Source organism: Lepidothrix coronata, unplaced genomic scaffold (assembly GCF_001604755.1).
Source record: "Lepidothrix coronata isolate B3197 unplaced genomic scaffold, Lepidothrix_coronata-1.0 Scaffold82, whole genome shotgun sequence".
NCBI classification, from domain to species: domain Eukaryota; kingdom Metazoa; phylum Chordata; class Aves; order Passeriformes; family Pipridae; genus Lepidothrix; species Lepidothrix coronata.
The window spans coordinates 2,593,131-2,610,147 of record NW_016690262.1 but is presented as its reverse complement, the minus strand read 5'-3'; the positions used below and the strand labels follow the sequence as shown (position 1 = coordinate 2,610,147).

General features: G+C 39.5%; 1 protein-coding gene across 8 annotated transcripts in view; it reads right to left on the bottom strand.

Annotated features, from left to right (window-relative positions):
- The window catches only part of INPP4B (inositol polyphosphate-4-phosphatase type II B), a 373,198-nt gene that overhangs the window by 266,640 nt on the left and 89,541 nt on the right, over positions 1-17,017 (bottom strand). For 7 of the 8 annotated variants that reach the window (XM_017820365.1, XM_017820368.1, XM_017820366.1 and 4 more), the window contains one exon: positions 3,275-3,333. In XM_017820365.1, coding sequence (XP_017675854.1) covers positions 3,275-3,286 — 12 coding nt within the window. In that variant the 5' untranslated portion in view covers positions 3,287-3,333. Of the gene's footprint in view, positions 1-3,274; positions 3,334-6,062; positions 6,180-17,017 lie in introns of those variants that run through there. The other variant, XM_017820364.1, reaches the window with a different exon arrangement.

The window sequence follows — 17,017 nt, the reverse complement described above, 5'->3', positions numbered from 1 at the left end:
CAGAGGCACCACTTGCTGTGCTGATGGGCACAGCTGTGCCCCATGATGGGTCTGATGCAGAGCCCCTGACCTTTTCTAACAGAGGCCACTCCTGCAGACCTCTCACTACTATTACTCTGCCATCTACAATCAGTATAATATGGGAGGAAACCAATCTGGGGGAAAGGGGAAACAGCAAACAACAACAAAACTGCCTACCTACCCACACCTCAAAATACCACACCAAAGTCTGCAAAGGGAAAAAGTTTAACTATCAAACGCTGATTGTACCTCAGGCCTACAAATAGGTCTACTTAGTCCACTCCAAGTCCAAAATAACCAAGTCCACTGCTAGACCAAGGAAAATAAATGTCCTTAAGATGCCTAACAGGTCATTCTGCTGCATGCATGTATGAAAAAGCAGAAGAATAAACCACATTTTCTCCCTGAACTGAAAATTTACTGCCATGCTACTTGGGATTTACAGCGCAGATAAGTCGGGAAGCATCCTTTGCAATTTCATAGAGAAGATTCCTCTCATACAAGTAGCATAATTTATGTGCATTTGAACCGGAGTGAGAGTCTGCCATTAAGCATTTGTACATGCAGACATGCACGTGGCTCTGACAGCAGTTAATGAATAGCAGCAAATCAGTCTTTGCTTCATGAGAGTGACTTGTAGAGTTAATTGTTCAGCATTCCGATGAGCTTCCAAAACATAAAAATTACTTTTCTTCCATGTCAAGCCATAAGCCAAGCCAGATTTCAGCAACAAAAATAGGAACATGGTTTCCTCAGCGCTGTTTGGGGCACATCTTTCACACACCTCATTAGTAGCCTTGCTAAGTCAAGGAAAGAGCAGAAAATTGGCAACTATTCTTATTAAGGTGCCTAATAACTTTCATCATAAGACTATTTTTTGTTATTATACTGGCAACCTAGCTCCAAAAATTTAAACATAGGTGATTTCCTATGTCAAGAATCTGCTTCAGGTGGGAAACCTATTCATTTCCAGAATAAGGAAAGAAAAAAAAGAAAAGGAAAAAAAAAAGCACAGGGTACAGTGCCTTCTGTCCTCACAGCACACAAATTGCTGTGGTTTTACTTAGTATGCCTATAAATTGCATCTTTTGAAACATGGATATGAGATTCAAGAGAGATCTGTCTCTGTCAAAGAAGCCATCCTTTATAATACCCAACAGATGAAGCCTCTGAAAATGACCATTTTACAAATTCCTAGGATATAAGCTGACTAGGAAGTGCTACATCATTTAGTTTGATTCATTGTAAGACATTGCCCTTTAATCACTCAGTGGTCTCTGCACTGAGCCTAGGAGGTTTTGACATTTTAAAACTAAGCACCCACTATATCTCACCACACTTGGGCTTCACTGGCCAATCATTCTGTGATCATATGCATTTGTCTGACTTCCATTTCCAAGTCTCTCTCTTACTGTGATCTCCCTAATTAAAGAAAGTACCTAATAAAATCACCTTTTGAAAACACTGACATTAATCGTGTCACCAGTCTTCTTTGATAAGCTAAAATTTGTCAAATCTCCTGGTTCCTTCCATAACTTCTGCAAATTTTGAAAACCTCTTTAAACGAGGAAACCAGAATAAGACACTGTTTTCTAGCACTGACCTAAATGTAGAGTGAAAATCACCCATCTATTTAATCAGTTCAGTCAAACTATAGCATTGTAAGGGGAATTCCCATTTATTTACTGCAAGCCTAAATCATTTCTGTAACAAGTCACTAATTTGTGTCTCACTCTCCAATTTTCTCAAAATACAGCTTTCCATTTGAACAGCCTGAGTGGCCCTAGAGTATTAGTTCATTTGCTGGTCCAACTGACACAGTCTCATTCCATCCATCTGTACTTCACCCTCACATTAAAAAAAGAAAGATTAAAAAAAAAAAAAAAACAACCACCATATAGCACATGAAACTGAGTACCAATGCTCACTAAACTTTCTAGTATAGTATAGTAACATTAATTCTCCAAGTTTGCAGAGCCAAACCGAAAGCTACACTTGATCTCCTCCTCCTCCTCTCTTCACAGTTGCAAAGTTGATCAAAATATTTCCTTAAACTGTTTTACAAAATGCCAAGGCTCCCATGAAAATAGGACACTTGGAGGAACTTGGAGCATTTAGAAATTTAAAGCCCTTTACTAAAAATAGTTTCTGCAAGTCATACAGAAGAATGGTAACGTACAAGGGTGTGACAAAGGGGTGGCCACGAACTTGCTGTCACCCACATAAACTTGTCAGACCATTTACCACCCAGGAGAATGCAGCTGTATGAAACTCAAGCCAGAGAAACTTTTACGTCACACCATCTCATTTTGTTTGCACACATACAGAAGTCTCTCACATGCTCCTGAACAGTGCTTTGAAAGCAAATACTGCTTCAGAAGTGTACCATATGTGCACATTCATCTCTGTAATAAAATAAGCCGCTATATCACACTGAAAAATCTTTCAAACAAAATATACAATCTACCAAGCAGTACAATTGTTTCCATCCAACTGCTGGTCCACACAGTGTAAAAATAATCTGGAAGCCAGTTATAAAATACTTGCTGTTAACAGGTAAGCGTCTCAAGCTGCATCCTATTCCCTAATTCTTTACAATCCAGTGCTATTTTCAGGCAACTACAGGAGCAAGTCCATAATATCAGACAGAAAGAGTAAGAAAAACAGCAATTCCACACTTAGTGCTTGTTCATTCCAGAGGATGAGTGGCCTCAACTCCTAATAAAGCCAATGACAAATGAGGGCACTCAGCAGCTCCAGCATGTCAGGGTCAGACCCTATTTTAACAGGCCCTTCGTGTCAGGCATATAAATGCTTTTTACAGCACAGGGAGAGAAAATAATACCATTCTTTATAACAAATTTAGTTATAAAACCACACTAAAAAATTGTAGTAGGGGTCTGAAATTGCATCTTGAGCATTGTTACAATATCTTATTTAGCTGTGAGATTTTGCTTTCGTTATTCCAGTGGATTTGGTGCAGTAATTCTGGATTTAGACCCATGTATGTTATGAGCAGACCCTTGCCATAGACTATTTATGATTCAGCAAAAGGATGTTGATATCATGAAGAATACCCAGTGTTACAAACAGCAAACAACAGATTTTTTTCATCTCCACTCTTCTAATAATAGCGATTTATATTTTTTGTCCCTAAAAGCACAATGCCAATGTAGCTTTCATGAAAAAGGATTACTCAAGTTCTCACATATTAGACTAGCACATCAAGAAAAGCAGTAGGAAAAAGAATTACCTTATTTTTCATTAGAAAAAGCAGATTTCCTTTCAGTCGGCACCATCTCTCCCTCGGTTCTGTATGCAAAGAAGTAAGAGATTAATAAAAACAACCTTTTGTCTTCACACATTAAATGCTTCTCAAAGAAGATGCATTAGTTATAAAGGTCAGAAAAGAAAATCATTAACAACAAAAAAAGGCCAGCTTTACTCAGTGGCTGCCTATGAACAACATGCTGTTAAATGCCAAATAACTTCCCAGGTTTCTTCTACTCTGCAGCCGAGAGTATTGGTGACTGCAGCACACTCTCAACAGTGTGTGCTCAGCTTTTCTCCCTTCTCCTCACACGGGAGCAGAAACAGGCACTTTAGCAGGGAACAGCTTTTGCTTCCATCATTTCAGGAGATCAAACATAATCCTCATTAAAACACAAAAACATTGGCTATTCCAGTCAGATTAGAACACGCTAATCTGAATTCACAGTTTTCAGAAGGTAAAAAAAAGTGAGTAAAATGAGACCTAAATATTTACTTGGGTATTACTATTCTACTACACTTTTTAAAAGTGCTTAACCAACTGGAATAGCAATGTATTTTTGTGTACATAACACATGCAGGCATGTAATCAAACTTTTGAGAACAGGGAATGTTTCAGAACTTTACGGTCAGTGAGTGGGTCAAAAAACTTGAAAAAGTTATTCTTCCACAGCCAAGTGATTTTTAATACAACAGTTTCTTTAAACATGCTTGTATGTGTATCTGTAGGTACTTACAGATACCTAAACCTATTATAAACATATACAGATATAGATCTTATGGACAAATGTGGTGTCTTCAGAGATCATTTCTTAAAAGAGGAAGAAACATTTTTTACACAAGATGTATTCTTTTATATTTTGGAGAGGGCGTGTCTCCAGGCAGCAGCCAACCTCGAACTGATGGGGAGCTGGAAGAACAGCTGTACCCTAAGGCCACGTTATTCTACATGTTGCCTCTGCAGAACTCTTGTACTTCCCTCAAAGCTGGCCACCACTAAAAACATTATATTGAGCAGGAGGACACTTTGGTACAGTCAATAAATAAATAAAATTCTCTTTTCCTCATCATAATTTCAATTAAGATGTTTTAATAAGCAACATTTGAAAATCAGAGTAGCTTTTTCCCCACAAGAAAGTTGAAGGTTTACAGTCAGTCAGAGGCACTGGGACTCATAGAATAACTGTGTTAAGTGATAACTTGGGTTTTTGGGGGGTTTTTTGAAATGGAATTGAAGTTCCTGGATCTTTTCAGACCTACTAAAGTGCAAGGACAATACAGAAAAGAAAATAATATAAATTGATGCACATCCACCAACTAAAAATCCAAACACAGTTATCAGATCCAAGTATGTTGCTTTACAATACAAGAGTCTGCTAAGACTAAATTCCATCCCCCAAAACCCTGTGGGCATCAGAAGGAAGGAAAACTATCACACTGATACTGCAGCTTTTTCTGATAACAAGATATTTTTCTATATGATTGGGAAAGTCACTACCTTGTAAGTGTGAAAAATAAGCAAGTTCAAAGATTAGTCAGACTAACGATGACAAGTCTATCAGTGGATAGGATACACAGTGGCCAGTATGCCTGGACAGAAATGACCCTTCTTCCCACGGGATCATCATATGATTGCTGGAAGCCAGAAGGATTTACTGGGCAATAGGAACATCTTACACATGCATAGCTTCTTAAACGCTTTGCTAGGATCTGCAACCACTGATCATGGCACAGATAACCCGTGTTACTGAGCTACATAAAAGTTTGGTCTCTCTCCAGTTAATGTAAGGTTTTTAGCAGTATTAGCAATATTATCACTCAACATAAAAAAAAATTCAAAACATCCTCATAAACAGCAGATATTCACTGGGCAGGGCTTGATATGCTGCCTCCAATGAGTACACAGGGTGATAATCCCGTTGAGAAACCCCAAAGCAGGCAGATGAGGATGCTCCCGAAAGCCCCTCGTCCAGGAAGTTTGCTGCACCATCCACAGGAAACTCTGCTATTTATCATAAGGAAATGTATATTGCGGTTTCACCAGGGCATGTATAAAATTTTCTGAAAATGTGGCACAGAATTTGCTCAGCCTCTTACCATAATTGAGTCTGTGGTGGGTTTGGCTTTGTTTGGATTTTTTTCTAATAAAATAAAAGTAAATACAATCACAATGAAGATCAACTGGGACAAGTGAAAATAAAACATTTGCTGTTGCTGAAGTTATTATGTTAGGACCGATTTTACAGCTAAGCATAAGCTATTTTCTAACAGCTACTGAGGGAACAGACACTTGTTCAAGCTTACTGGAAATTGAAAGACATTTAAAATATGATCATAAAAGCCTGAAGAAACCTGCAAAGGAGGTGGGAAGTGAGCCATGGAAAATCTATAATGATAAAAGAACACAGCTTTCAGAGGTGGAAGGGGTAAGTTCTGAGGAACTGGATAGCTAATCTTTTAAAACGTGGCAACTAGTGACGGGTGACTAGCAATCACTAGCAGGAAAAAAAACAACCTTTGTTTACAGGAAAAGAATAATAATGTTAAAGACTGTGTGCTGTTTCCCAGGCACATGACAAAGGGAACTTGAAAACTTGAGCAAATTAAAGAACTAAATTTAAGCTTCATTATTTATAAAGGTATTCAGCACCACTCAAGCATCACTAATGAAGAAAACTAAAACCAGGTATATGTGATTAGTGTAACTAAGCCAACAGCTGCAGAAAACATGCACGTCAACCATGAGATATTTCAGCACGAGTCATTGTTACCTATTAATTTTTCATCCCCAACTACTCTGCAAATCTTCAGTTTTCCTTCCTTGTCAAAACAACCTGATGGTTGCCTGGCCAGCAAAGCCAGATCTTTAGCATTGAACCTCATGGGGTTGTCAGGGAAGAGGATAAAGATAAGTAAGAGATGGAGGAGGACAATGAGGATACCAGGTAATCTGTTGAAGCTGAGCAAAATCCAGGCAGTAGATATGAAGGTCAACTGAAACATTAAAAACAAAAAACAAACAAACAAACAAACAAACAACAAAAAAAAAGATGCTGCTGTTTATTGTGATTTCCACTCTCTTGTGCACTGCAAACACTGTACTTTCTATTCATAGTATGTGAGTACTGTAAGTAATAGGGGAAAAGCAAACAAGGTCACATAGGTGACACCCCACACTTTTTTTAAGAAAGAAAGACGTAGTTTCTTTTCGGTGGCTCTACAACCTTGTGCAGAAGCTGTAATTCTACACAGTATTACCGGTTTATCAATACCACTAAAAAATATATTTTGGCTGTAGACATATAAATAACTAGTGTGGTGGTTTGAAAAACCTTTTCTCTGAGGTAGTAATGGTTTGCCCCACTGATAATACTGGACCAATCAATAGTCCACGTGCGCCCTACGGAAATTACATACCCACAGAAATGGAAGGGAAGGTGGTGAAGATAGTGTAGTAGGTAGGTAGCCACGATCTGAGCCACGAGGAGGCAGGGGGCCAGTGAGCCCCTCTGGGGGCCAAGGGCCAAGGGCCCCCAGGCCCCAGCCGAGGCTACAGGAGACCCTGGTATAGTGTCAAAGCTGGACCGGGTCCCGTAATCAAGAGCTGGAAAAGTTTCCTTACTGTCAGCAGCAGCAGGGGACACTGAAAGCAGCAGCAGAGCAGTCCTGAACAGAGACAGTGATGGCTAAAAGCCAAAAGATAGCCAGTAGCAACGAGATAACGTGAAGCCAGCTGAGAGACTCAGAGATGTTCCTGCAGGAGGGAGAGCTGGCAACAAAACAGAGGAAAACTCAACAGAGCTGGTTTGGGGTAAGACTGTATTATTTTCCCAAAAACCAGAGACTCTCTGAAGAGGAGGGGTGGCCTTCCAAACCCTTAGGGAGTCTCGAAATGCAGCAGCATCTAGAGAGAGGGAGAAAGGACCTGAAAACCCGGAGTTGTCCTGAGAGCTGAGCCAGGACAGAATGCGGAGGAGGTGGCCGTGCCCTCTGCTGCTGCTGCTGTTTCTATCAAGCTGTCGAGCTGAGACAGAGCAGAAGAGCTTTGGTAAGACTGAACTGAAAGCTGCCTTCAATGTTCCAACCCAAGAGGAGTGAAGATCTACAAGGAAATCCCCCGAAGGCTCGGGCTTGGGGATGGAATTTCCACAAGTAAGAACAAAAAAATCCTGACTACAATATGTAAATCTGCTGCCTCAGGAAAATGAAGGACACTAACCAGTGCCACAAAAAACTGAAATGAAGGAACTGTGGCCTGAGAAGTGATAGACTTTTCTCTTTTCTTCTTGGACTTTTATTGAAGAAGAGGAGAAATTTAATTTAATGTAAATATATATGTGGGTGTAAACAAACCTTTGTAAATATTTTCCCCTTCCCCCAATAATGAATGGTTGTGTTTTGTCTGAAAACTCTCCACATGGAGTGAAAAAGATATCAAGTCCACACCATCACTAAACCCTCCCACAGGGGCAAACTGTGGGAGGGGGGGCTTGAACTTAGAAATTAGGTTCTTGGGAGTTTCAAACCACCACAACTAGAAAGCTCAAGTATGCATTCATGGAGCAGGGCAAGGACAGTAGATTGCCTTGGATTTCCATCTCCTTCACAGGAACAATAACTCTAACAAAATACAAAGTGTTAACTATAAAAGTTCATAATGTGCTCAATTATTCATGTTTTGCTATACTGACACTGGGACACTGCTTCTTTTTTGTTCATGGTATATTCTAAGAGTTTTTAATTCTTTTGGAACATTTTTTTCTGTTTTCAGGAAATTAGTTGTGTCACCATCACCACACACACAAAAAACAAACAAACAACCCCAAAACAAAACAACAAACTCCCCTCCCCCCAAAAAAAGCTTTCATTTATTAGAACTCCATCTACTGAACTTAGTGAAAAAAAAATATACCTGACACTTTTATATAATAGGTCTTTGTTTCTTGCTCAGTACCCCTCCTCAATATTAAAATCATTTCCAATAAATAAAGTTCCATAGTTGGAGTTTTGAGCAGTGTAAGTTTGGAAACAAATATTTTTGTCAGAATTGAAGTTAACAGAGCACCATTTCACAGTGCTGCAAGAATGAGAAAATAAGGCCACAGAAGCAGTTCTAAAGAGATCTCCCTTTTAATCCCCAAAACATTCTATGCTCTTAATATCCAACACTTTTGTAAAGGCCTTTCTCAAAAAAAGAATTCCTGGTATAACCCCCATACAATCAAGCAACTGAAGTTTATCAGATGGATTTTACAACTCCTATACAGTTTTTAAAAATTTTTTAAAAAGCCATACAATCCTCAGCACATGGGCTTCAGAAGCCAGTTTCTGTTCTTCAGAGGACAGCACTGGCATCTTTATCTGGTGAACTACAACTCGTTTAACAACTCCCAGACAAGTTCCTCTCAGCTACTGATCTGAAGGAGAAGTTACATCTTCTGCACTGTATCTTTCTGTGGGCCCTTTCATTTCTACTTTTACCTTTATATTCACTTTCTTTTCTCAAGTCTATCCCTCATACAAGGACTGCTGCTGTGTCCTGCAACTTCTAAATACCATATCACAGCCAATTCCAATAGCACTACAACAGTGAAAGCAAACCAAACTTAACTATTATTCATACATATGAAAAATGGTTGAGTCAAAACCATGACATTATAAAGACAAATCTCTAAGGAATTTTTTCCTCCTGGGGAGGTTCTGCAATTCTATGGAGAACTGCCATAAAGTTAAAAGGCTCTTTAGTTTCCTCTTCATTATTAAGTACCCTTACAAGAAAGAAACAATGCACGCAAGCAGTCCCAACACATATCTAAGGAGCAGAAGGTTGCAGCTCCAACTTTTCCATTCATTCCCACACATACACCTTCTTTCTTGTTTTCCCTTTAGCATCAGCAGCTAGACTTCTTTTACCCCATCTTCACGCTTTCCCTCCATTTCATGATCTTGTTCAAATTATAACATCATAGCCTTACGGTCATCACAAAACCTGACCTGCAAGTTACACCACACCAGGATGCTGCTGTGCCCAGAGTGAGCTACCAACTCCAAGGGAGGCTCCATCATGAGGGTGCAGCTGGTTGCCAATGCTTTATAAATTGATAGACTACAGCTGTGGAGAGATGACTCATACAGCATTCAAAAAAAGGATATTTATCATACGCTGTAATCTAACACTATGAGCATTTTCAGCACTGAAGACCAAATCTATTAGGGGAGCAGGGAAAGATGCTGGCTAGGCCACATGACACGAGAGAGCCAGCCACGATGACCCTTGGAAAAGGTTTACCACCAGGCCATGTAGGGACTTTGGGACTGGCAATGTGTCCAGTGTCCAGTGTGCCCAATTCCTACTTGCCTCTGTATGTTGAGTGGACTTAATTCTTCATTTTGTTTTACAGCCACAGACTGTATTTTTAAAAACAGTGTTTGCAATGGACCTGTTTGTTTTTTAAAAAACAACAAACAAGTTTGGCAAGCTAAAAAATTTCTGTGGGCTCCAACTGTTGCACTGTCCCCTCTCAGGCAGGCATCTTGCACACCTTTCACACAGTTCATTGGTAGCTCTCTTGTTTTAGAGAACACAGTTCCAGAAGTTCAACAGCAACCTACTTACTTATTGGTTTGTGAACTAATCAGTTCCAGTCCATTTTATAAACACCTTATAAATCTACCTTAAATAGCATCTTCATCTACATACAGTTACTCTTTATTGCTTCAATCTCTTTGAGTAGCATGAAGAAAGTCAGAACCTATGAGTCTGGTCCCAGATGGAAGAGTCATTGAAAACCACCAATGACTGATTAAAACCTATGCTATTAAAGCAATGAAGGTTACTGGCTAAACCCTAATTATGCTTAAATGCAGTAATTACTGGAATGCATGGACATCTGTATTCCACATAGAACTGCAAAACACAGAAGGTAGGGGAAGAGACAAGTTGTAAACTGCTATTTAAGAAAGCATTTGCTTTCCAGCAAAGTTAAAAACAGTATTAGGTAAGCAGAACATACTGGGCTTCTGGAAAGGCCACTGAAAGGAATAAAGAAACTCCAGGAGGAGAGCTGCATATTGATTTTGCTATTTTCCCCCTCAAGGGAGATGGTATATAGCTCTTGCACTCATCTATCAGTAAAGTAGTAATGGCCTAGAAATTCCTTCTATCACATCTGTGCATCACTTGCTCTGCATATGAGCCATAACATGCAAATCACGGGGGACAGTAAGAATGGTACACAGCAGTTAAAACCCTTGAGACACCAGTCTCAGCACACACAAGCCAGTAACTTGAAATGCAAGGCAGCTGGGCCAGCAGAGTTCCACAGCACTAATAATCAAGGTGCCTGTTCCTGGAAGTTTGCCAAAGAAGCCAAACTTATCTGACAATGCCTGAATACTATTCAGGCCTAAATGGTGTAAGAGATCATGGGATTCAAACTTGGGATTAACTTAGAAACTCAATGCCCATCCAAAGGCAAACACAGCTAATGTTGGCACACCAGTAAAATGAAAGGTAAACAACACTGATAGACCTGTCCATCTTCAGCTGCAGCACTAGCTCTCCTTGAAGGAGCAGAAAGACTTTTTAGCTCAATAATCCATTTCCCTCCTGTCTCCATTTTGGAATAAAGCTGTTAGTCAGGGAAACTACTTAGTCATACACTGCCTTTAAATGCTTGTCCTAGATAATTTCTTTCCTAGCATGAACTCAGATAAAAAAGGTATTATCTTCAGTTATTTAATACTGGTGGTTCAAGAGGCAGGCATTATTTAATGCTCATGGCTAGAGATAGAGGCATCCTGAATCTGAAGTCCCTCTCAACACTCTTCCACACACAATCACCACAACCATAACTCATACACAAAATGGACCAGTCAATTACTTTGTGAGTGGCCAGGAGAGAAAGGTGGAGGAGTCTACATCCTTGAAAGCAATAATTCTGGAAGAGATGACCATTTCGACAGCTCATGGACCACAAAATTTATTAAGTTCTCTGTTGGATGTCCTCTGTCTCCCTGCATTTGCAGTTATAGTTTTCATGATCCCTTTCTGTGGACAGGGAATAATCAGAACTATTTGATTCACGTGAAGCAGAAGAAGAACCGTGATGTGTTGTAACTGTCGAGCACCAGCCTTATAGTTGCACAGCTTTGATTAATATGGTGAGAAAAATACACATTTTAGATCCCTTGCAGAGATATAAACCCACCTCTTAACCTACACATAAATGTTAGAAGTCAAACAGAACTAGCAGCACGTTCAAGTAATCTTACATTACAAGGGAGATTAATCATGCAAGATAAAACCTTGAACAAAATTGATTTCAGCACCTAAGACCAGCATGAATAAAAGCTACCCATCAAAACAGTTTGCAGCTGATCTTCAATGCTTGCACCCTGCAGGACAACTACTAAGACATACTTTATTAGTTTCAGATAACCACCAAGCTACACCTGTCCAAAGCAGTAAGTGCAGGGGGTCACTAGTGCCAATACAAAAAGGAATGAACCACCTTCATGGCTGCACACACTATCCTGAAACAACACTTTCAAAACTGTCTCTTAGGGTTCCAAGTTTTTTTATGGATCATAAGCCCAGATCAACATTGAAGTAATCAGTGCATAATACCTCACTGCTTTCATTAGTACTGCATTTAATTCCAGATATTTTGGTAAAGTGTGAAAGTACAAGCTTTTTAATACTGCAATCTCCTAAATCTCTGAAACAAAGTCAATAAAATTGACTGATTTCACTAGTTTAGCAATTTCAAAAAGAAAAACACTAGAGCTTATGTCTTCAAGTCCTCAGAGACTCTGCCAAATGCATTCTAAATTTCCATTCTCTTCCTTTGAAAAGGTACAATATTTTTAGTTCACATCATTTTGTATTAAGAACTTCTTTAATCTTTGCAACACACAGCACAGGAAACAGCCTTCAAAAGGAGAGGTGCAAAATCCATCCATAATTTTGTCTTCAAAACTTATGTTCTTTTTAAGCAAAGAGATATTGCTAATTCCACACACTGTCTTTTTATTAGGGCATAAAACATAAATAACACACACTCCCCCATTAAAACTCTGCTTTCTATCCCTGGTCCCTGTACAGTGAAACAAAACACTAGATTTTTTGTCTTCAACTGAGAAAATAAGAGTACAGTGCAGAGTCAGCAAGAAGAACTAATGCGTGACAGGAGTTTTAAATATGCAGGTATATTGATATATCTAAAAGGTTCAAAAATCTATCCTGTATCCAAGTTTTACCTTGAAAATCATTAACAGGTGATCAGCTGATTAAGCAAGAAACTCCTGGCTGACATAAACCCAGAGACTGTGTTCCAAAGAAGGTTTCAGGGATCTGCAAAGGCAACCTCACTATAAAGAGAGAAAACAGTAGGGGAACATTTGTCTTACAAAAGAATCTTCTCTGTAGGTTTGGGTTGTTTTTCTTCCTCAGTGAGGTAAGATAGGCAAGACCAAATATCACTAAATACTAGGCTATCTACAGAAGGTATCTATTGGCAATATAAAGTTATTTCTTTCTATATGAAGATGCTTATCAGCTGGCTGCACACAGCCACGCTAAGTCATTTTACCCATGGAAAATTTCAGATTATTTCTAACTTCTCAATCTCATCTCATTCTTCTGTCTCCTGGCTGTCTTATTTCCTTCTAGCAAGGTCAAAGCTAGGGCTGACCATATATTGTCTGTAGTTTACACTTACACTTTTTATGCTGCCAGTACTATTGCAAACCATTTGAACAGACTATCACCCTCAACTACTTCAAGTATTTCTTCCTACCATTTATCAGCCACTGTGGCCTTCCAAATAAAAAAAAATGACAGGCCTGCAATATTCAGCAAGTTAGCGAGCCATGAAACTTCCTAGGACACCCTTTACTGAGCATTGAAAACAAATCTGAATTTTCTGTATGTGTGTGTCTAGAAGAAAGGTAACAGAAACATTAAATGATTATTTGTTTTTCCCAGTAGTACCAGTGGTTATTTCAGTTGTATTTTATGCTGAATCACACACATACCATATTGTAATACCTTTTACATCTTCGTTCTCGCTAAGTTTTCGGTTCCATCACCCTTACCTTGCTATGCCCTGAAAAAATAACAGGAGCTCCAGCTGAAAAGACTGTTCCTAACCAGAGCCAGCCTTTTTCCAAAGGAGACATGACCTTGCAATGGCATAATACAGCACCACATAAACCAACCAGCACCCTTGTTCTCTATCACTACTGTTTGTAAGTCCCTTTCAAAAAAGTCTTAATCTTAAAAAGACTTTAAAAGCAAAGTAACTCCTGAAAAAGAAAAAGCTATGAGAGGTGAGCTGTTCCATTTGGAGACACATAATGAAAAATTAAATGCTGGATTGGCTTGAAGGTATTCCCTTCAGCTGAAAAAATAGCAACCACACAAAACAGCTCTGTCTTCCCTTCAGCTGACAGACTCCCCAGTCAAGCAAATTCCTAAATGATTCATGTAGCTTGCCAGCATTCAGATGTGATCATTCTGGGGAGAAAAAAAAAAAAGAATTATAAAAATCTTGCACTTTGCTTCCTTTAAAAGGGGTAATACAAATAAACACTGCAAACAGGTAGAACCTGCCACACCCATTGAACAATGTACTTGTAGCCATCGATACTGATCCAACTGAAAGCCAGCCCTATGAAAAGGAAGTAATTTATCTGTTGGGGGAGTTGTTCCCAGGTGTTTTACTGCACCACAGCTAGGCAGAGGATTGAGCAAGAAAGAGTCTACTCAGGTGCCTTCCTGAGCCCAGCCACCTCACTGTGACACCAAGTGTTCACAGTTCAACTTCCCTCCGGCTGCGCTGGAGCAGCCACTGACCCGACACAGGTACAGGCTCCTGGGGGAAGGGAGCTCTTCTTCCCCAGAGCAGCACTGGTGCTGGTCTAAGTCAGCTTAAGGAGCTGACCTTGATGAAAACCTGATCAAGCTGTTCCCTGATCAGACTGAACTACCTGGCTGCAGAAATCCCAGTGCCAGCCCAACACAGAGGCCAAGAGTGTGCCCCCACAGGCAACCCTTCTGCAGACGGCCACAGATGTGTCAGCTTAGCAGGACAGCAGAACTGCAGCCTTGGGACAAAAGTTACACACAGCTTTAACACACAACTGTGAAGACCCAGCAGAGGCTTCAATTTTACTATTCCACGTTTAGGGGGGGGACCATGAGCTCTCCTGCTCCTCTACTTTCCATGGGAAAGAGACTACAGGGTTTCCCTCAATTACCTCTAAACTGACAGCACGAGAGCATGGAAAAGTACAGCAATTAATATTTGATGATCTTTAATATGAATAATTAAAAGTCAAGTAAAATACCGAGGGGTGGGTGGGGAATCATTCTATTAAGTACATTCCCAACTTAAATATACTGCTCCTTAAAGTTCACAAATATCTGGTTAAGTACATTTCTAATTAAGAAGCAAGTATCGCTGCTAAGAACATAATCGTTGAACAACTAAATCTAGGAAACAGTGACTTGGTGCTGTTATGTTAAGGAAGAACCATAAATCATTTTAACTGTGTCTCAATAATAATGATTCAACTTTTATATGCAACAGAAGTCTCACTTCAGCAGAAACTATCATGTCATTTGGGGAAGGGAAGACTGCAAAACAGTTACAGGGAAGAAATGCAACAAAACTCGTGGAACGTGAAAACTACTAAATACGTTGGTGCTTTATACTGATCTGGCAACTACAGCAAAAACAAGTCATTTATTGACTGTTTGATCAACGAGATATCCTCAAATAGCAGATAGGAATAAAGTTGATGTATTTTAAAGTGTGAATAACACTTATCAAGCAGACAAAAGCTTCACTTTTCTTTTTTAAACCAAGCTGCTGCTATCCCCCCTAAATTCATCCAAAGTTAAAAAAAGGCCAGAAGAAACTAAGAGGTGATACTTTAGAACCACAACTTGAATCCAAGGACAAAGGATGATTCAGATGATGATCAAGCTCTTCCCAAATACTTGTCTCAATTAACATCAGGACAACTCAAACTGCATATGTGCCCATAGAAAAGCTCTCCTCTGTAGCTTATTCCAAGACAACCTATGTGTCTGCTGAATTTCTGGCTGCAGAATTCCTTGGTATTACAACCTGTAAGCAACACTCACCATCTGTGGGAAGTCAAAACCAACTAACACCTTCTCATGCAGACAGGCAATTTGGGAAGTGTAACACTTCACTCAAGTAAACTTAAAATTTCTTAATTATGAATATCCATCACTATACTACTTGTTTTCACTAATATGCAGCTTTTACCTAGCTGGAAGCAGTGAGGAAATACAAAAAAACCCCTGAAAAATAAGTTGAATCTTGTTAAGTAAGTTATCAATCAGGCAATAGAGTCACACATTGAACTGAATTTCTGCATAGTTATTTACCCTGTAGTGTATGACATTGTACCCTCTTTAGCTATAAAGGATCATGTGCAAATGTTTTTGCAAATATTTTTTTAAACAACCTTAGTCTAAGAAGTTGGAACTGCCAAATAGCCCAGCTACATAAAACCCACTAAAAATACATGTTCTGCAGATTAAACACCTCATGCAAAGATAAAAAGTTCACAGCAATAACTTAAAAAACAAGCCTGTCAAACTAACACACTCAATACAAAATTCAAGAGTTCGTTTCATAAGATATTCATGCTCCTCAGGTACAGAATTATTTGGGTAAAAAGGCCGTGATTTCAGTGGTATGATAAAATTATTACTGAACAGGTATGTCTGAATAAAATGAGTGCCTTTGTATTAAACATGAAGCATAACCACGATTTTTACTAGAGGCAGTCCAGGGCTGAATTGTCTCTGTGATGAAAACTGAAGGTGCACAGTAGTACAAGCCAAGTCCCTTGACACAGAAACTGAGCTCGCCTCAGGATGTGAATGGCTGGCAACAGCCTTTTTTTCATCTGTAGTAAAATTGCATCCTATTGCCCAGCCTGGAAAAGCTGCTCAACCTCTCGCTGAAGGATTGTCACCTACATTTTAATCAGACCTACACGCTTTGAAGGATTCTCAGCTTCTAAAAGACCCTGTGGGCAAGAATTAACGGGGAAACCAGCCTGAAGCAGAGAAACAGAACTTAGGAGGGGACCAACAAACCCATAACACCAAAAGATCTGACTCTGAAAAGGCTGGAAAAAAGAATTTCCCTTGGAGCTTCAACTTGCAAAGCTCTGCAGTGGTGGCTACAAACAGGCTGTTCCTTGGTCACACTGGTGTTCTTTGCTTTCCTGTCATCCCATCACAGAGGCAAAGCAGAACAACCACAGCCTGGCCAGAGCTTGGAGTAAGTTTTCCTCACAGTCTGGGTATTACTAAGGCTTTGACATATGTTTGCAGTAGGCAAAAATGGAGTAGTAAGGTCTGGCCTATGGAGAGGGGCTTCACACAGTAAGCACAGTTTGAGGAAAATGCCCTCCAAGTAAAAATAGTGGCTGGACTAAATTCAATTCCAATCCCTGGAGCACTTATCAATGTTACTTGTGACATAGAGGCAGATTTTGAAGAAGAATATGCCCATACAGACAGAATGACTATGTAACGGCACAATTAATTCAGTACAAAAATACATTTGAATAATATCATAATGAACTATCTTCCTCCTCCTCACTGCATCATTCCATTACAATGTCATCGCACTGCTGCAGACGTGCAGTTATTTTGATCTTAACTACATTTGCA